The sequence below is a fragment of the Emys orbicularis genome, chromosome 7 (assembly GCF_028017835.1).
Source record: "Emys orbicularis isolate rEmyOrb1 chromosome 7, rEmyOrb1.hap1, whole genome shotgun sequence".
NCBI classification, from domain to species: Eukaryota; Metazoa; Chordata; order Testudines; family Emydidae; genus Emys; species Emys orbicularis.
This window is the reverse complement of record NC_088689.1, coordinates 100,858,231-100,877,191: the sequence shown is the minus strand read 5'-3', so window position 1 is coordinate 100,877,191 and position 18,961 is coordinate 100,858,231. Positions and strand designations below refer to the sequence as shown.

General features: G+C 61.8%; 2 protein-coding genes across 2 annotated transcripts; both read right to left on the bottom strand.

Annotated features, from left to right (window-relative positions):
- Positions 1 to 530: 530 nt before the first annotated feature.
- Positions 531 to 7,522, bottom strand: FKBP2 (FKBP prolyl isomerase 2). Its single transcript, XM_065408070.1, has 6 exons — positions 7,444 to 7,522; positions 5,107 to 5,275; positions 4,722 to 4,834; positions 1,591 to 1,637; positions 1,064 to 1,099; positions 531 to 748 (listed from the first exon to the last, which is right to left on the bottom strand). Exons 2-6 carry the CDS (start codon positions 5,272 to 5,274, stop codon positions 687 to 689), a joined length of 426 nt encoding a protein of 141 aa, XP_065264142.1. The 5' UTR covers position 5,275; positions 7,444 to 7,522; the 3' UTR covers positions 531 to 686.
- Positions 7,523 to 12,400: 4,878 nt separating this feature from the next.
- VEGFB (vascular endothelial growth factor B) lies at positions 12,401 to 17,358 on the bottom strand. Its single transcript, XM_065408716.1, has 8 exons — positions 17,287 to 17,358; positions 15,700 to 15,742; positions 15,182 to 15,378; positions 14,451 to 14,524; positions 14,031 to 14,063; positions 13,802 to 13,882; positions 13,163 to 13,288; positions 12,401 to 12,536 (listed from the first exon to the last, which is right to left on the bottom strand). Exons 1-8 carry the CDS (start codon positions 17,356 to 17,358, stop codon positions 12,401 to 12,403), a joined length of 762 nt encoding a protein of 253 aa, XP_065264788.1.
- Between the last annotated feature and the right edge of the window lie 1,603 nt (positions 17,359 to 18,961).

Sequence of the window (18,961 nt, the reverse complement as noted above, 5' to 3'; positions counted from 1 at the left end):
GGTGCGGCTGCAGTCTCACAGGGTGGATCTGGGAGCAGGCTGAGTCACTGCTGCTGGTTCCCACATGCTGCCCGCTCTGCCCTTGAAGCTGGCCTGCAGCGGGTCGAGGCCTGCCCCCAGCTCAGCTCCTCAGCTCTCTCTTCCCAGCCAGGCCAGTGCCCAAGGCCTCCCTCCTGCCCTACCCATGCTGTCCCAGGCACAGCCCCGCCCCAGAGCAAGTGGCCCCTCCCCTCTCTGCCTGGGAAAGCGGGTCACAGGCAGAGGGGCTGCCAGCTGTTGCCAGGTGCCACCCTGTGGCGAAGGCAGACAGTGCCACTCCATGGCAGGATGGTTCACAGCACCTGCCTGGGGGCAGGGAGAGAACTCAGAAGCCTGGACTCCCTGCTCTGACAAGCCCCCTCTCCCCTCCGAGATTGAGAGCTGGGGCTCCTGGATGCAATTTACTTTGCTCTGGGCTTGCCCTGCCTCTGCACCATTTTCCAGAGCCCCCCTTCCTTCACAGCACCCCTTACCCCCACACACTGGGCAGCTCCAGTCTGTGCTTTTATTTTTGATCTTCCAGGATTTTTTTAAACACCCCTCTGCCCCCCGCCCCCCGTGTGCGCATGGTCACACACAACCCTTCCCCCACCAAGCCAAGGCCCCCCCAGACCTCCATCCACCCACCCACAGCCAATGCTGCCTGCCTACAGCTCCGGTCGCCGCTCAATCTTCAGCAGCTCCACCTCGAAGATCAGTGTTGCGCCACCTGGAGGGGGACAGGGCAAAGTCAGGGGAGCATCATGCAATCCTGTCCCACTCCTCCCCCACCCAGGCAGGAACCCCCAGCCATTCTGCACAGCAGGGACCCTATGTCGCTGTGGGGGAGGGGAGCAGGGAGGACCTCACTGCCAGATGGCCGGATAACGGCCCTGCTGCCTGGGAGGTGATAGAGGAGGGGCTGCCCCAGTGAGTGCCTGGAGGTAGGCTGTGGAGACCTGATGGGCTGGCAGTTCACACGGTTGGCACCACTGCCCCGAGGGACAGGCAGGGACCAAGCACATGGGGTGCACAGTGGCCTTACCTGGGATCTTAGGTGGAGCCCCTCGGTCCCCGTAGCCTTTGGAGGAAACAGAGAAAATTTAAAGCAAGGAACTGACCCTCCCACCCCCACAGCCCAATGGGGAGAGGTGGTTTCGGGCAGGGACTTGAGCAATGGGAAAGAGGCCAGACCGGCACAAAGAGCACCCTCCCGTAAATGTCAGTGTCTTTTGGGCACCCAAAGCAGTGCCCCCCTCCTCCCCCCACCTGCTTTCCCACAGGGGACTGGCCTAGGAGTGAACACCCTGATGCCCCATAGTCCTGACCCACAGCCCCAGGCTCCCACCTCATAGCTCTGTTGATGCCCCTCAATTCCCACCCACAGTCCCCTCTGGTGATGGTTCTGGGCAGGTGACTTTAGCAAGACATGGAAACTGGAGAGACCCCCAGCAGTTTGATCATTGGTCACTGCCTGCTAGGACTGGATCAGAGCTGGCGTCCCCTAGAGGAGAAAGGCCTTGTACCCCATTCCCCCTGCAGAGTGGGTCAGTCCAATCCCTGGCTACCTACCCAGCTCGGAGGGAATCACCAGTTTCCTCTTCTCACCCTCGCACATCCTGAAAGGAGACAGCAGTGAGACTTGCTGAGTCAACAGCACCAGACCTCTCAGTCAGACCCCCCCACTCCCCACCACAAAGCCCCTTTAAGGAAGCAAAGACAGGATCATATGCTTATTGTAACCCAACAGCAGCAAACATCACCCCTGCAGCTTCCCCTGTTAAGCCACCACTCAGAGCCCTCTCCTGGGGCAAAAGACTATGGCTGGCAGGCACGACTCCTGGATTCTACCCCCAGCTCTGGGAGGGGAGTGGGGCCCCGTGGGCTAGAGCAGGAGGCCGGGAGGCAGGACTCCTGAATTCCACTCTTGGTCCTGCCACTGACTCACTCTCCGGATCTTGGGGAAGTCACCCCCACACCCTTCTCTGCCATCAGTAAAATGGCAGATAACTCCACTTCACAATGGCAAAAGCTCAGGGAGCCTCTGCTGCTGATAGTCCGTGCAGGTAAAATGAATCATGGGCAAGTTCATGGGAGAGTCGATATTGCCCAGATTCCCAATGTCTGAGGCCAAAATTGTCAATGGACTATTTACCTTCAACTGCACGTGACAGCTAAAAATCCCCCACTGGCACAGACAGCTGGCTAAACCCAGTAACACAAATAGCAGGTATTTAACAGAATGAATGTATTGCACATGCTGAAATCTGGCAGAGTTCAACCATCTCCGTTGTACCTGAAACAATAAGGGGCTCGTGGGGATCTGAAGGTGAAGGGGCTCAAAGCCTGCTGCTGATCCAGGGGAGGTATATCGTGCATTTGGGCCTCTAAGCCCAGGAATCTGAGTGTGAGCATCAGTGGGATTGCCAGTCTCCAATTTCTCTTGCTCGGACCCATCTTTCCCAAGGGCTGCAGTGGATTCTCCGTCATGGCAATTGTTAAATCAAGACAGGATGTTCTTCTAACAGCTCTGCTCTAGTTTGGCCAGAAAGAGTCCAATGGCCTGGGACAGGAGGTCAGGCCAGATGGTCACCGTGGGCTCTTCTGGCCTTGGGATGGATGACTGCGCAGGAAAGAGTCAGTTCTAGACCCATCCTCGGTACTGCTCTGGCGCCCATCCCCACTGGGCACCTCAATCTTTATCACAGGCCTGAGGCTGGGCAGAGCTATTATCCCCAGCTGCAGATGGAGAAACCGAGTGACCTGCCCACGCAGCGAATGGAACCAGGGCTTCCAGAGCCCTAGGCTAGGGCCCTGTTTGTCTTACAGTAGCGCCTAGGAGTCAGCCCCATTCTGAGAACTAGCTATCTAGGCAGCTCTAACCACTGTACCACTCTTCCCCCAGCGGGGGATCACTTTTGGGGCACCTGACCACCCCCTGGCAGGTTTGGAATCCCTCCCAACCCTGTTGCTCGACCCAGAGTGGCTTACATGCGTGAGAATCCATTTTCTGCTTGCTGCACCCTCTCAGTCAGCTCTTGGTTATAAGCTCATCCACCCCCTGAACCACTATCGGCTCCAAGAGCAAACAGGGCAGCCCAAACCAAAACAGTAAGAGGCTTAAAAAACAAGATTGGTTGAGAAGCATAGGAGACAGTCACAGTGGGTAAGACAGTAGTGTCAGAAGAGCTGCTGCTCATTGGGCTATGTGGTGTATCTGCCCCCCATGGGGAAAAAAATCCACGTATCCACCTGCAACCACTGCTAGGGATGGAACAGCGTGTGGTACTAGCTTGGCTATGGCCACTAACAGTTGACTAATGTAACTGGAGCAGCACGGCGTAATATTCAGTGTGTCTAGTGGTTAGCACAGAGGGGGCTGGGAGCCAGGACTTCTGGGTTCTATTCCCAGTTCTGGGAAGGGAGTGGGGTCCTGTGGGTTAGAGCAGAGGCTCGAAGCCAGGACTCCTGCTTTGTCTACAGCTCTGCCGCTGATCCAGAGTGGGAATAGGCAGCATCCAGTTCAAAGAGAAGAAGGTGTTAATCTCTTCGCTGTGAAGTCACGCAGAATGGACAACCCCAGTGATCGATGGCTGGCTGGCAGCATCAGGAAGATCACTGCAGACAGGGCAGGTGGAGCAAAGTCTGAATTAAGGCTCAGGAGGCATGTGCAGAGTGTGGGAATTGTGGTCATATCTGTATGAACCATAGGTGTGACTCAGTTTCCCCCCCCCCACTTGGGATTGCCACCCCCTGGCTGGGAAGGGGTTACTTTCCCCCCTAGCGCAGAGGAGAAGGGACAGCTGCGGTCTCTCTAGCTGGGGGCGAATGCATCAAGGCATCGAGCCCTGGAGAAACACTGGGAGTCCGGCTGGCCGGCCACGACTGCCAGCCAAGGGAGAAGGACCCAGACACAGCAGGGCTGCACCTGGGCACCAAGGGGCTGAGGTCACGGTTATCAGAATTCAGCTGCCAATACTCAGTGTAGGGAGACAGAGAGACTCCAAGCTTTGGACCAGAGTGGCAGGTGATGCTGCCAGCATGGACTCAGATTTAAGCTTTGTTTTCCATTCTAAGATGGCCCCTTTAATGATGGAGGCCAAGTGACTAATAAACACCCGCCCGTTTTGAAAAGGCTGCGCCGGGTCGCTGCAAATCCGTTAGTTGCATCACTCCCTGAAGGGATGAAAAGCGTCTACCAGGCACTAGCTGGGGAGCCATAGAGAGAGGGTGCTGGAGCCTAAGGGCCCTGTCTCAGAGCGGTGGGTTTCACCCTTTGCCAAAGGGGGTGGTTCTAGGCTGTAGCACAATGCAGGGGATGCTCCAAGACTGTACAAAGGCTGGGGCATGGATCGCTCTGCAAATCCATGCCAAGGCTCAGAACAGGAGCCGTTTGCCCCCTCCACTGGTCGAGTGGGAGCTTGGGGGGGCAGGGCTGCAGCCAGTCCTGACTGTGCAGTGCCTGGGACAGCAGAGAGTCCTCAGGGGCTACTGTAATAAATGTGATTAACACCAGAGAAGGGGAAGGCCAAGTGACATATGGAGAGAGGCTAAAGGGGACTGTGCCACGTGCCCCACCACGAGCTGGATGTCTGGGTCCCTCACTCTGTGATTCCAGCCACAGCTTGAGTCGAGCCCCAGGCTCAATGTGGGGGACTGCTCTCTGAACAACCTCTCCCTCAACTTGCAGGGCAGGACTTTACCCAAGCAGGCCTTGGTCCCAGCCTTTGATGACTTGGCCCGTCCCCAGCGAGAAGATGAAGGGCTGGTCACGTGGGATGCTGCTGTCAAACTCGGTCCCATCTTCTAGTTTGCCCTGTGGGAGAGGAGGGGGTGAGATGGAGTGGCCTGCCCCAGCCAGAGACTCCCATCTCCCAACACACAAACATTGCCCCAGGAGCTACAGGCAAATACTTGTGCCCTCCCTTTCCCTGCATTAATGGGGCACCAGGGACATCGGCTGGCTAGGTCTCTCCTTGGCCCCAGAACCTCAGGCTCTGGCTAGTTGATGCCTCCCGTGCCTGCCAGCATACAGATCCCCAGGCCCTAGCTGGTTGGCACTGCCCCCTTCCACAGGGCAGTACTCACAGTGTAATGCATGTGCAGCACATCTCCCTTGCGGGATTTGATGGGACAGTTCTCCACCCGCTTCTTGACGCCAATCTGCAGCTTTCTCTTGCCCTCAGTGCCCAGCGCTGGATGACAAAGCGCCCACAGGCAGAGTGTGAGCAGCGCTGTGGCCTGGCTCGACTGCATCCTGGAAGGACATGCAATGAGAACCTGGTTAGTGGGGGTAAACCAAGAGACTCACCCTCAGTCCCAGCCAGTTCCCCCCTTCCCCCCGCTGAGCTGGATTAGAGCCAGCCCCCCTAGAGGGGAAAGTCCCCATATCCTATTCCCTCCCCGAGCCAGCCAGTACCCTTGCCCTGGGGCCAATTCAGAGCCAGCGTTCCCTAGAGAGGAAGGTGCTGTCATCCCATTCCCTGGGCCTGAACCAATCCTCTGCACACCCCATGCCCCCCCAACTCAAACACACAGTGACATGCTGTAAATATTCTAAGCCCTCCACTGGTCCTTCATACTGCTACCCACCCCTCCAGATCCTACCCTAGGCATGCAGCGGCACATAGTCCATCCGTCCGGATCCCCCCCGTCCAGGCCTGGGAGCCTCTGGACGCCCCACTTACCTGTCCTCCAGCTGAAGGAGCCTCTCCTCCGCTCCCTGCCCTAGTAGCACCAGACACCACTGCCCTCTGGTGTGCCAGCCAGAGAATCTCGTGGACGGTGGGGTCTCCTAATGTCCACCAAGTCTCCCCACCTGCACCCCCTATTCTAGCTCTCCCCTATGTGATTTCCCCAGCTGTATCCCCATTCCCACCCACCCAATGTGCATCAGTGGGGTCTCCCTACCTTTGCCCCCCATTCCCACCCACCGAATGTGTGTCAGTTGGGTCTCCCTACCTGTGCCCCCCATTCCCACCCACCCAATGTGCTTCAGTGGGGTCTCCCTACCTGTGCCCCCCATTCCCACCCCACAGTGATATCTGCTCCCCTGCCAGTGTGTGTTTGCAGTTCCCCCCAATATCAGGCCCCATGTGATGCACATTATCTTTGCCCACTTAGGGTGCCTCATGCCTCCCCTCTCCCTGCCCAACTCTCCTGTCCCCCGCTTTCTGGAGGGTCCACACCCTGGCCTCCCCTTGGTCCTTCTCGCTCTTTGTGGCCTCCCAGGCCCAGACCCACATCTCCCCAGCTCCTGCGGGGTCCCTCACCTTGTGCACCCAGATGTCCCCAGGCCCCCCAGCAGGAGCCGGCTTTTCCCTGGGGATCCACACTTGGTCAGGATCTGTGGGGCTCTCCCCTCCTCCACCACAGGTTCCCCTCGATGCCCATCTGCCCTGGCCACCCCAGAGAGGCAACCCAGTAGCTGGGGAGCCCTTGATATGCCTGCGGGGCACCCAGACCTCAACAGGGCCCTGCCCCCCTGCCCGGGCCCCCTGCCTCCATTCCCTATGGATCCAGATCGCCTCTCCTTGGCCACCCCCCACCGGGACCCTCTGCGGCCCTTTCCTCAGGGGTGGATCCCGCTTAGGCCCCATTTGCCTCAAAGACTCCTGGGTCTCCACAGCCCCTAGCTCAGCCCCCCTCAATCCGCTGTGACACTGGGACTCCCCCCTCACTGCACCCCCAGACTCCTGGGTCCCCACAGCCCCTAGCTCAGCCCCCCTCAATCTGCTGTGACACTGGGACTCCCCCCTCACTGCACTCCCAGACTCCTGGGTCCCCACAGCCCCTAGCTCAGCCCCCCTCAATCCGCTGTGACACTGGGACTCCCCCCTCACTGCACCCCCAGACTCCTGGGTCCCCACAGCCCCTAGCTCAGCCCCCCTCAATCCACTGTGACACTGGGACTCCCCCCTCACTGCACCCCCAGACTCCTGGGTTCCCACAGCCCCTAGCTCAGCCCCCCTCAATCCGCAGTGACCCTGGGACTCCCCCCTCACTGCACCCCCAGACTCCTGGGTCTCCACAGCCCCTAGCTCAGCCCCCCTCAATCCGCTGTGACACTGGGACTCCCCCCTCACTGCACCCCCAGAATCCTGGGTCCCCACAGCCCCTAGCTCAGCCCCCCTCAATCCGCTGTGACACTGGGATTCCCCCCTCACTGCACCCCCAGACTCCTGGGTTCCCACAGCCCCTAGCTCAGCCCCCCTCAATCCCACATGACCCTGGGGCTCCCCCCTCACTGCACCCCCAGGCTCCTGGGTCCCCACAGCCCCGAGATCAGCCTCCCCATGACCTGGGCCTTCCCTCTCCGGGCCCCTCGCCCCTCTCACTGGACCCCCGCTCTCCTGAGGCTCCACGTCCCGTGCTGGGGCCCCCCTCCCCTGGGCTCCCTCGGGGCCCCCCATCCCAGGCTCTCACCTCCTCGCCAGACCCCGCTCCAAACCCCTCTGCGCAGCCGCCGGCAGCTCCCACTTCCTGATTAGCCAGGCCCGGAAGCCGCCCTGGGGGCCGCCATCTTCCCCATCACGTGACCAGAGCAGCACTGTGTCACGTGACCAGATGCAAGGGCAGTGACGTCTGGCTGCTGGCGGCGCAAAATGGCGTCCATCGGAGGGCGGGGTTCAGCCCTCAGGAAGATGTTCTGTGACCTCAGATAACCTTATATGGCTCTTTGACCCCTCTGTGACCCCTTTCCCCATGTGACCCCCCCAGTGCCCATCACTGACCCCAGGACCCCGATGGCTCATGGCGACTCCTGACCCCCCCAGTCCCAGAGCCCCCCCACCAACCCCATGCCCCTGCCTTGGCCCAGCCATTCCCCCGCTCTGTGCCCCCATCTCTAGTGACCCTTGGCATCCATCAGTATCTCCCAGGATCTGCCCCAGCTCCTGTGATCCCCCAAGACCCTCTTCCTGACCCCCACACCCCACACATTTCTTGGGGCTCACCCGCTCAGTCTGACCCAGGGCCAGATGAGAAATGGCACCTTCCCCACATGGCCATGCCCATTATGCCCACTAGGGGGTGCCAGTGCCCCATGACAGCGCTGGAGGGAGCGGGCTTGGTGGAAGGGGAGGGTGCTCCCCCTTTCTCTTTCCCTTTCCTTTTCCAGTGCCAAGTGCCCACCTGGCTTGCTGGGGTGCAGGGGTGACAGGGCTGGATTTGATGCTTCCCCTGTCTGGGGTAGGCTGTTGGCACCATTCACTCAGTGCCCAGGCAGTGGGGGGTGGCTGGCTGGGGTAGTAAGATGAAGGCAAGAGGTTTATGGGGGGTCCCATTATTGCCCTCAGAGGTGCCTGACGCAAAGGGGTTAACATCACCATCCAGCTCGGTCCCTGGCATCGTTGGGGCCTGCAGGGCTGTGCTGCTCCCTCCTGGAATCCCAGAGGGCATTTGCCCAGAAGATGGGTTGATTAGATGAGATCTGAGGTCTCCTGCCATAGCTATGCGCCAGTTGCAAACTAGGGTGGTGGTAATTATAGCTTACGTAAGCCAAACACAACCCTCCTGGCCCTGGGTATTGCTGGAGACCCTGATGTCTGGGCTGTACCACCCCCAACCTGAATTCAGACCCTGGCATCCAGGTCATGATACCCCTGTCCTGGCTTTTGGGCATCCAAGCCATGACACTATCCTGGCTTTGGACCCTGGCATCCGAGTCATGACACCTCTGTCCTGGCTTCAGACACTGGTGTCTGGGCTGCTTTGGCTTGAGCCCTCTTCCATTTGCCCAGGGCTGTTGCCCCAGCCCCCTTTGTTTTTGATCCCAAGGCTCTCGAGCCCTGTCCCCCTCACCCATGGGTCTTGCCTCGTGAGGCGAGTGATGTGTAGGTTGGGGAGCCCAGGGCTGGGTTAGCAGGGGGCTGTGGGTCAGGATTGAGAAACACTGGTACAGCTGGGGTGGAGGGTAGCCCAGTATTTCTGTGCCCTGCCAGCTGCATGGCACCCCCGCTTGCCCAGCATGGAGTACACTCTGCAGCAGTGCCAATGCCTAGACCCTGGCTCATTTCCCCACTGGCCTTGGCCAGGGGTTAGGGGGTTGTGTCTCAGGGGGATGAGGGGGGGCTGCCTGGGGAGCCAGCCAAGCCCCCCTCGGGACTCTCCAAATATTGACTTTCCTGAGGGCTCTGACTGGGACCAAAGTGCGGCCAGAATGGAAATCAGCTGGGCAGGAGCCGTGGGGGGAAAGCCCAGTGCCCTGGCAGTCTTCAACCCCTTCCCAAGCCCTGGATAGAACCCAGGAGTCCTGGGTCCCCAAACACTAGACTCCGCTCCCCTCCCAGAGCCAGGATAGAACTCAGGAGTCCTGACTCCCCGTCCTCCCCCAATGGGGCACGGTGCCATCTCTCTCGCCGCCCTCTTGCTCATGGGAGGGCTGGGGGGTGTTTATGTCTCAGGTTGCACTTAGTGCCTCTGGGGTCAAAGTCGCCCCTCCACCCCTCCCCCTGCCATTTCCTGGAGCTTCTGGGTGGGGGCAAAGTCTGGAGGCAGCGGGTGCAGGACAAACAAATGGGTGCAGGACAAACAAGCAGCCCTGACTCTCCAGCTCCCTGCATCTGCCTCACACCTTCCCATCCTGCCTTGGGACCCTGGCATCCGGGCTGCCCTGCCCCCAGCCTGGCTTGGAACCCCAGTCTGGCTTGAGGGCCCAGTGTCAGGGCAACAGCACCCCTCCAACCTGGTGTGAGACCCTGGCATCCAGGACCCTGTCCCCTGCCTGGCTTGGGCCCCTGGTGTGCAGGCTGCACTGTTTCTGGAGTCAGACCCCACCTGCTGAGGATTCCTGACCCCTTGCCTTTGGACCCCAGATCCTTATGGCACCCCCTGCCTATGGCCCTGCGCCCCCACCCTGTCCCAAGCAGCTTACGTGCACCAGAGCAGGAGGCCACAGACATGGACTGATAAGGGATTGGCAGCGAGTGCTCAGCTATAGGCCCTCTGCCAGGCTGTGCAGTTCCTTATCGGCCAGAGGCCGTGCCCCCACCACCCCCAGGCTCCCTGAGGCCATGGCATGTGCGGGAGGGCAGAGGCTTGCCCTCAGATCCCCCCTCCTGACCAGCCATTGGATTCTGGGAGTTTATCCAGCTGGAATCAACACATCAGAGCCACAGAGTGGGGTTGAGTGGTTAGAGCAGGGGGCCTGGGAGTCAGAACTCCTGGATTCTAGCCCTAGCTCCATCCATGTGAGACTTTGGGCCATCCTTCCCCCATCTGTGTGCCTCAGTTCCCCCTGCTGGGTGGCAAGGGCACCCTGCCTCCTCTGTGCAAATATGTAGGAATCAGGTTTAGCCCCACATTTTGCTGAAATAGGAGCCATTTCAGCACCTGGAGAAGCCCAGGGCAGATGAGGCAAGCTGGGCGAGTGGCACATATAGGCGGAGAACAGGCCAAGGTGGCACAGGCAGAGCTGTGAGCCTGGTGTCCTGGCTCCTCCTCCTTCTGCTCTAACCACTAGACCCCACTCCCCTCCCAGAGCTGGGGATAGAGCCCAGGAGTCTTGAATCCCAGCCCCTGCCAGCTCTAACCCACTAGACCTCACTCCCCTCTGAGAGTGGGGATGGAGCCCCGGAGCTCTCACCCTTGCACTCTTCCCCCTTGTAGGTGTATGATGTGCCCTGATCCCTGCCCCTCCCCCTGGTACCTAGGAAGCCTGCTCTTGGGCACAAGCTGTGAGGGGTGGGGGGGGGCAGCGGAGCTGGGCTCATCCATGAGCTGCCCCCAATCCCTGTGTTACATGTGGCTCACACAGGCAGGTGTTGGCTCTGCCAGGATCCACCCCCTCCCTTTTCCCCAGGGCTGCAGCCTGGTCATGAAGTGCAGCACGTCTCTGTGGGCAATGCCAGCACTGGCACAGCTGGGCCCATTCACTGGTGTTGGGAACTAGAGTGACAGCTCTGCATGCTCCCAAGGGAGGGGGGACAGGCCCCAGAGCCAGGAAGGGAATCCCCCACATATTCCCTCCATCCTGTTCTCTGATGGGTCTCAATGCTGACCTACAGCCTCCTGCTATCCCAGCCCTGGGCTCCCCACCCACACAGCTCTGTCGCTGCCCCTCAATGCTGACCCACAGCCCCTTGCTAGCCCAGCCCTGGGCTCCCCACCCTCACAGCTCTGCCCATGCCCCTCAATCCTGACCCACAGCCCCTTGCTGGCCCAGCCCACCTGTTTTTCCAGTATCCCCACATAGAACATCAACTGCATCTCATGCTTTACCAGCACCTTGTGTTTCCAAAGGATTCCAAACTATGGCACTTGTACAGACAGGAATCCCCTGCCCAGTACCAAGATGGAGCAACCTCTGGGGTGGGGCGTGGAGGCTGTTTATAGAGGGATTCCTCACCTGGTGCTGAGATGCAGCCACCTCTGGACTGGGGTGCCGGGGGTGGGACTCTTTATAGAGGGATCCCTTGCCTGGCACTGAGATGCAGCCGCCTCTAGGATGGAGCAGTAATTTTTCCACACACACCAAGCATGAAGGAGCCCTCAGCCCTGGGGTGAAGAGCTCGTGGGTGTAAAGGCTGCCACATGTTTGTGGAGCATAAATGAAGGCCGGCTCAAAGGTGAAAGGCCAATAACCCCCAAGGATTCCCTCTCCACCCCTCCTCCCTTCCACAACAGGGGACCTCTTCCAGCGAGGACCTCCCCAGCCAGTGCAGTATATAGGGCGCCCCACAGAACAGCAGCCCCTTCCAATCCGGCGAGTCCCGAGAGTGAGGCATGTTCCCTCGACCCCTATAGGTGTTTGCGGGGGTTGTGCGCTCACAGCTCTGCGGGCCGTCATGTCTCATCCATTTAATAGCTTTAGAGCCGGATACCAATGTGCGGGCAGTTACAGCAGCAGGACGTGCCCCGGGAGGGTCCTCGAGCTGGTGCCCAGCCTCCCCTTGGCTCCGGCAGGGAAACGGGGTTTGATCCGGGGGGATGGAGAGGAAGGTGAGGGCAAGTATTAAATTAAAGGGGTTTGGGGATGAGCGGGGCAGTGAGGGGTGTGTGTGGAACTTTAAATAACGACGAGGGGATGAGAGTCTGGCCAGCAGAGCTGGGGCGGCCTTGGTGGGCATCAAAGGAATCTGGGAGCCGGAGTCCTGGAGGGGCCTCAGGATCTGGTCCCCAATCCTGGAGGGGCCCTGAAATCCATCTGCCCTAGTCTCGGAGGGGTCCTGGAATCTGGCTGCCCGAGTCCTGGAGGGGCCCCAGGATCCGGCTGCCCCGGTCCACGAGAGGCCGTGCAAGATGCAGCCCCTCCTGACAGGTCCTGTCCAGGCAGTGGATAATGGGGTCTGACCCCCCAACATGGTCCCAGGAGTCCTCTCATCAGGTCCATTCCTGGGCAGCCTTGCTCGTCTTCCTTGGGCTCCTCTCCAGCAGGGGGCACTCAGGACCAGAGTCTTGTCCTGGATCCAATGAAGAGCTGGGCTGGGGTGGGGGGGGGAGAGGCTGGTCCCAGGTCACCCCCCTCCCCCGTCAGATCATCTGCGCAGCTTCTCACACCTCGGGGGAGAACAGAGTGGCTATGGGCAGTTGGAGGGGCCATGCAGGTTCAGGGACACCAACCCCAGGACTCCCAACTCCCCCAGACAGAATCACCTTCCTTGTCCCAAAGCCTGATGGGGGAGGAGTGGGGGGCTCTATCCTGCAGCACTAATTGGGGAGGGTCTGTCTGGCCTGTGAGGGTAGTTCAGGGGGTATCTCCAGCCCATAGGGGAGATGGGTGTCTGTCTGTCTGAGGGGGGTCATGGCTGCCTCTGGCCCATGGCAAGATGTTGGTGGGGATCTGCCTGGTCCATGAAGGAGTTTGGGTAGGTCTCTGGTACAGGGGAGGTTGGGGTGTGTATGTCTGTCTGGTCCGTGAAGGAGTTCGGGTAGGTCTCTGGGCCAGGGGGACGTCGGGGGATCTTCCTGGTCTATGAGTTTGGGGTGTCTCTGGTCAAGGTAGAGGTCAGTGGGTCTGTCTGGTCTGTGAAGGAGTTTGGGTAGATCTCAGGTCCAGGGGAAGGTTGTGGGATCTGTCTGGTCCATGAAGGAATTTGGGGTATCTCTGGTCCAGGAGGAGGTTGGGGGGGTCTGTCTGGTCCATGAAGGAGTTTGAGGTGTCTCTGGCCTGGAGGGAGGTGGGGGGAGTCAGGGGGGGTCTCACCTGCATGAGTGCTCATTGAGTTCCAAGCCCCGGTCCTGGCAGTGCTGGGACCTGCGCCGGCAGCGGCACTGGCATGTCTGAAGATCCTGGCGCCTCCGTTTGTCTGAGCAGGGTGGGCAGGAGGGCCTGGGGGCAGGGAAAGAATCCAGATGATCTCAGCCCCTGGAGGCATGGTGCTGGAACCCCCCACTCCCACCTCCACACTGAGGGAAGTATCCTCTTCCTGGCCCCCCAGAACCTCTGGGGGTCCCCTGCTCTGCCTGCCATATAACAGGGGGCCTTCACCCACCCTTTAGAGTGTATAGGGAACCCCTATAGAACAGCACCCCCTCCAGCCCCAATTCAAGAGGGTCTCCACATAGGGGAGGGGGGAACCCCCTCGCCCCAACCCTCATGGTGCAGGAGGGGGCCTTGATGCTGCTGGGATGGGTAGTCCACCCCTCCTTTGATCCCCCATGAGGTACAGGAGTGGGGGGCATGGGGATCCCCCGGTTAGAAGTGAACCCCCATAAGGTGTGGGGAGCATTGACCTGATCCTCCCTGCTCACCCCAATTCAATGCCCCCCAATGCAAGCAGAGTTAGTAAGGAAGTGGAGGGCATGCAGGGACTGGAGGGTGCGTGAGGGTCCCTGGACATACAGATGGGGGGAGTCCTGTTCAGGGGGTCTCTTCTTTTTGTGTTTGCGTCCAATGCTGTTTTTCCCCTTGGGCCGCACAGGCCTGTGGAGAGAATTAGAACTGAGCTCCCCTCTCAGCCAGCAGGGGGCGCTGTAGGGAGTGGGGCGGGAGCACTAGCTGTGGGGGAAGCTCCGGTCTGCTCCAGCCCCGGCCTCTCCCAGCAGGGATGCGGGGAGCTGGGGGTCCTTACCTTTCTGGATTTACTTTGCTATTTGTCTTTGGTCTGCAAAAGAAAAGAGGGGACGCCAGGTTAACAGGGAAATGGGGGCTTCTGAGAACTGCCCCCCCCAAAGGGGATCAACCTATGGGGGGCAGTGCGATGCCCTAGGAGGAGAGTGGGGTGCCCCCTGAAATGGGGGGGGTGGCACAGTGCCAAGGGGGAGAGACCACAGCAGTCACCCTAGGAACTGGGGAGCTCACGGGCCCTCCATGTGCCTCTGTGGGGCTGCCTGCCTGAGGTTGGGGGGTCACTGGCTGCAGTGGGGTGTTCAAGCTTTGGTTAATCTTGGAGACGGTGGGGTCACAACTTGGGGGAGCCCTGTGGGTGCAGAGATGCTTTGGGAACCCCATCAATGCCCCCCATACGCTCAACAATGAACACCCCCCTCACCTGCATTCGCAGGCACTGTGCTCCACGAAGGCCAGCTGGCCCAGGTGGCTGTGCAGGTAGCGGGTTTTCATCACCTGGGGGGCAGAGAAAGGGTGAGTGAGGGGGGCACCAAGAGCCTAGGGATGGGGGATCAACACACCTTATGTAGGGTGATGCCAAGGCCCAACTCCCCAGCATACACCTTCCTTGGCTCCCCCCTGTGCTCTGGCATTCCCCTCCCCCGATACCCGCTCTTCCCACCCCCTGGCACTCCCCACCCCCAGTGCCTGGCTACCCCCTGTCCTCTGGCATTCACCACCCCAAGTGCCTGTTTACCCCCTTCCCTCTGGCATTCACCATCCCCAGTGCCTGGCTACCCCCTGTCCTCTGGCATTCCCCACCCCTGGTGCCTGGCTACCCCCTGTCCTCTGGCATTCCCCACCTCTGGTGCCTGGCTACCCCCTTCCCTCTGGCATTCCCCACCCCTGGTGCCTGGCTACCCCCTGTCCTCTGGCATTCCCCACCTCTGGTGCCTGGCTACCCCCTTCCCTCTGGCATTCCCCACCCCCAGTGCCTGGCTACCCCCCCAGCCCCCAGCATTCCCCTCCCCCCCCCAGTGCCTGGCTCCCCCTCCACCCCCAGCATTCCCCTCCCTTAGCTGTCTGCCCACCCCTGGCATTCCCCTCCCCCCAGTGCCTGGCTCTTCACCCACCCTCTGGCATTCCTCTCTCCCCTGCCCTCCCTCCCATTACCTCCATCACCACCACATGCATGCGGGTAGGCACACACTGCAGCCCCTCGTCGGCACAGCACCCAGCGCAGCGACGCAGGGGCACGCAGGAGGGTGCCAGCAGGTGCTCCACCTCGGCCGGGTGCTCCTCGCTCACGGGCACCAGCATCTCCTTCGGCTGGCAGAAGCTGCGGTTATAAACCTCCATCCACTGCATCACTGCGGGAGTCAGAGGGGGCCAGTGCCGGGGTCAGCGCACCCTAATAATGCCAACCGACATGGCCAAGGCACCCCCTCCCACCCCCCACAGTGTGCCCATTGACATCCTGCACACATAGCCACAGCCACCTCTGGGGTAGGGTGTGAGGGCTGATTACATAGGGATCCTACAGCCAGTACTGAGATGCAGCCACCTCTGGGGTGAGGTGCCTGTACTCCCAACAACTCCCAAATGTGCCCCATCAGCACTGCTATCCTCAAACACGTCCCCCTGCCTCGTGGCAGCAGCCCCCCAACCCGCACCTCACCCCAGTCTCTTACCTTCCCCCAGCGGGTGGGTCCCCTTCGTCTGGGGCTGTGGTGCCTGGAAAGGACAAGTCGTAGGCAGTCAGGTTCTGAGTCCCAGACAATGTGTGTGGGGGGGAAGGCTGCCTCCCCAGGCTCGCTTGAGCCTCATCCCCCCTTCGTCGAGCTCGGCGGGAGCCCCCACCCCACTCCATTACACCCCAGCCTCAGGGACTCCCTCCCCTCTTATTCCTGTCGCCCCCCCCCCCCCGCCCAACCCAGAGTTGCTCCACTAACCTGCATGCAGTCAGGCTGGGTACACCCCCAAGAGACCCTACAATGACAAATCAGCAGTTGGGGGAGGAGTCGGGAGGGACAGCTCCCCCTGGTGTATGTGGGATTAGGGGCAATGGAACAATCTTTGGCTGGATGGGCCCGAGGAACTGTCCCGTCCTGGGCAGGGCAGAGAGGAGACCCACCCCCACAGCTCACTCACAAGGAGTCACTGGCCGAGCAGGAATAGAACCCAGGCGTCCTGGCTTCTAGCCCCGCACCCCCAACCCATTAGATCCCGCTGCCCTCCCAGAACTGGGAATAGAACCCAGGAGTCCTGGCTCCCAGCCCCTCCCCCCGTGCTCAGGGGCGGGGAGGGGCATGGTGGGGCAGGGGTGAGTGGAATCTTGGCAGCTCCGGAGGTCAGGGCAGCAGGAGCCGGGCAGTGGGGGTGGATCCCGGCAGGAACCGGAGGGGCTGGGCCGCTGGGGAGACCCTGGAGAGGGGGAATCCCAGGCGGGCGGGGGGCTCTTGTCTGTCCCGGTTGCCCCCTGTCCTGGGCGCTACCCCGGACACTGCAGCTCTGCCCCAGCGCTACAAGTCCCCAGCCTGCGCGCTGGCTCTAGCCACCCTCCCGCCCCCCGCCCCGGGGCCCCCGGCAAGGCCAGACCGTGCGCTATCCCCCCGGGACTAGGCGCTAACCCAGCGGGGCCCCAGTGCCTGCCCCTGCCGGGATACGGCATTCCCACAGTGCGTCCTCCACTAGTACGGGGAAAGGGCCAGGTCCCTTCCCCAGTGCCTGGCTCCCCCAGTGCCCAGCTCCCTGAGCCCCCAGTGCCTGGCTCCCCCGGTGCCAGCTCCCCTAGTGTCAGGCTCCCTGAGCCCCCAGTGCCTGGCTCCCCCGGTGCCAGCTCCCCCAGTGCCCGGCTCCCTGAGCCCCCAGTGCCTGGCTCCCCCGGTGCCAGCTCCCCTAGTGCCAGCTCCCCTAGTGCCAGGCTCCCAGAGCCCCCAGTGCCAGCTCCCCCAGTGCCAGCTCCCCTAGTGCCAGGCTCCCTGAGCCCCCAGTGCCAGCTCCCCCAGTGCCAGCTCCCCTAGTGCCAGGCTCCCTGAGCCCCCAGTGCCAGCTCCCCCAGTGCCAGCTCCCCCAGTGCACGGCTCCCCACTAGTGCTCTCCTGCCCCGAGCCCCCAGGTGCCCCGCTGCATCCAGCCCCCAGTGCCCCCCTCCCACCACCCCAGGTGCCCCGCTCCCTGAGCCCCCTGATGCCCCGCTCCCCCAGGTACCCCGCTCCCCCCAGCCCCAGTGTCCCCCTCCCCCTACCCCAGGTGCCCCGCTCCCCACAGCCCCCTACCTTAGCTGCGCAGCCGATCAGCTGCAGGGCTGTAGCCAGCAGGAGGTGCAGGGTCTCCCGGGGGGCTCTCATGATGCCGAGCCGGAGTGTGGGGGTCCCCTAGCGCTGGTGTCCAGGGCGCCTGGCCGGCAGCTGCCCCCTCCCTCCGGCAGCGCCCGCAGTCCGGGGCACTCGCATGGTAGCTCCGAGCGCTGGGCTGGCGGGATGCAGGGCACGGACCCCTCGGCCCTCGGAGTCCCCCGAAGGCAGCGCAGGAGGCCGGCTCCGCAGTCCGTGGGGAGGTAAATCCAAGGATCGGGCCCCGCCTGGCGGATCAGGCCGGGCACTGACTGGCCCCAGGGGGCCCCGCTGCCGGGGGGCGGCTACAGGTGCATCGGAGCCCGCGGGGCCAGCGCGCCTGCAGGAGCGAGCGGCTCCGAGTGAGCCAGGCGGCCGCGGGCGGCCGGGGAGAGGGAGCGGGGCTGGCTCCAGGGAGTGACTGATGGCCCGGCCCAGCCCGGCCCCAGGGGAGGCGACAGGCAGCGGGAGGAGGGAGCGCGGCGGGACCGGGAGGGGGGACGGGGGGCAGCAGGGCGGAGCAGGAGAGGGGTGATAGGCAGGAAGCAGGAGGGGGGGCAGGAGGGAGCTGGCTGGGGGAATGGATGGTACTTGGGCTCCCATCCGGGGTGGAGGATGCTGTGAGCAGCCCTTGTGGTGATAGGGGAACGGGTGGAGGGGTAGATGGGTGTGTGGGGAGGGATGGGTGGAGGGGCGTGTGGGTATGGAGTGGGGGAGAGGCGTGGGGATGGAGGATGAAAGGAAGGGTGGGTGGGTGCGAACGGACGAGTGGGGATGGATGGAAGGATGGAGGGGTGGGTGGGGATGGATGAGGGGATGGATGGATGGAGGGGTGGGTGGGGATGGAGGACTGGGGATGGTTGGAAGGATGGAGGGATGGAGGGGTGGGTGGGGGTGGATGGAGGGGTGGGTGGGGATGGATGGAGGGGTGGATGAGGACGGAGGACTGGGGATGGTTGGAAGGATGGAGGGGTGGGTGGGGATGGATGCGGGGAGGGATGGAGGGGTGGGTGAGGATGGAGGACTGGGGATGGTTGTAAGGATGGAGGGGTGGGTGGGGATGGATGAGGGGAGGGATGGAGGGGTGGGTGGGGATGGATGGAGGGGTGGGTGAGGATGGAGGACTGGGGATGGTTGTAAGGATGGAGGGGTGTGTGGGGATGGATGAGGGGAGGGATGGAGGGGTGGGTGAGGATGGATGGAGGGGTGGGTGAGGATGGAGGACTGGGGATGGATGGAAGGATGGAGGGGTGGGTGGGGATGGATGAGGGGATGGATGGAGGGGTGGGTGGGGGTGGATGGAGGTGTGGATGAGGACGGAGGACTGGGGATGGTTGGAAGGATGGAGGGGTGGGTGGGGATGGATGAGGGGAGGGATGGAGGGGTGGGTGGGGGTGGATGAGGGGATGGATGGATGGAGGGGTGGGTGGGGGTGGATGGAGGGGTGGATGAGGACGGAGGACTGGGGATGGTTGGAAGGATGGAGGGGTGGGTGGGGATGGATGGAGGGGTGGATGAGGACGGAGGACTGGGGATGGTTGTAAGGATGGAGGGGTGGGTGGGGATGGATGAGGGGAGGGATGGATGGAGGGGTGGGTGAGGATGGATGGAGGGGTGG

Bases quoted from the DNA above. Each gene is read 5' to 3' on its own strand.
- FKBP2 (XM_065408070.1), bottom strand. From the start codon at position 5,274: ATGCAGTCGAGCCAGGCCACAGCGCTGCTCACACTCTGCCTGTGGGCG. The intron at 4,835-5,106 runs GTGAGTACTGCC...CCTCTCCCACAG, and splicing joins TGCTGCACATGCATTACACT to GGCAAACTAGAAGATGGGAC. The intron at 1,638-4,721 runs GTAAAGTCCTGC...GTCTCCTTTCAG, and splicing joins TGGGACCAAGGCCTGCTTGG to GATGTGCGAGGGTGAGAAGA.
- VEGFB (XM_065408716.1), bottom strand. From the start codon at position 17,358: ATGAGAGCCCCCCGGGAGACCCTGCACCTCCTGCTGGCTACAGCCCTG. The intron at 15,743-17,286 runs GTAGGGGGCTGT...TGTCCTTTCCAG, and splicing joins TGATCGGCTGCGCAGCTAAG to GCACCACAGCCCCAGACGAA. The intron at 13,883-14,030 runs GTAAGGACCCCC...TTCTCTCCACAG, and splicing joins AGCAAAGTAAATCCAGAAAG to GCCTGTGCGGCCCAAGGGGA.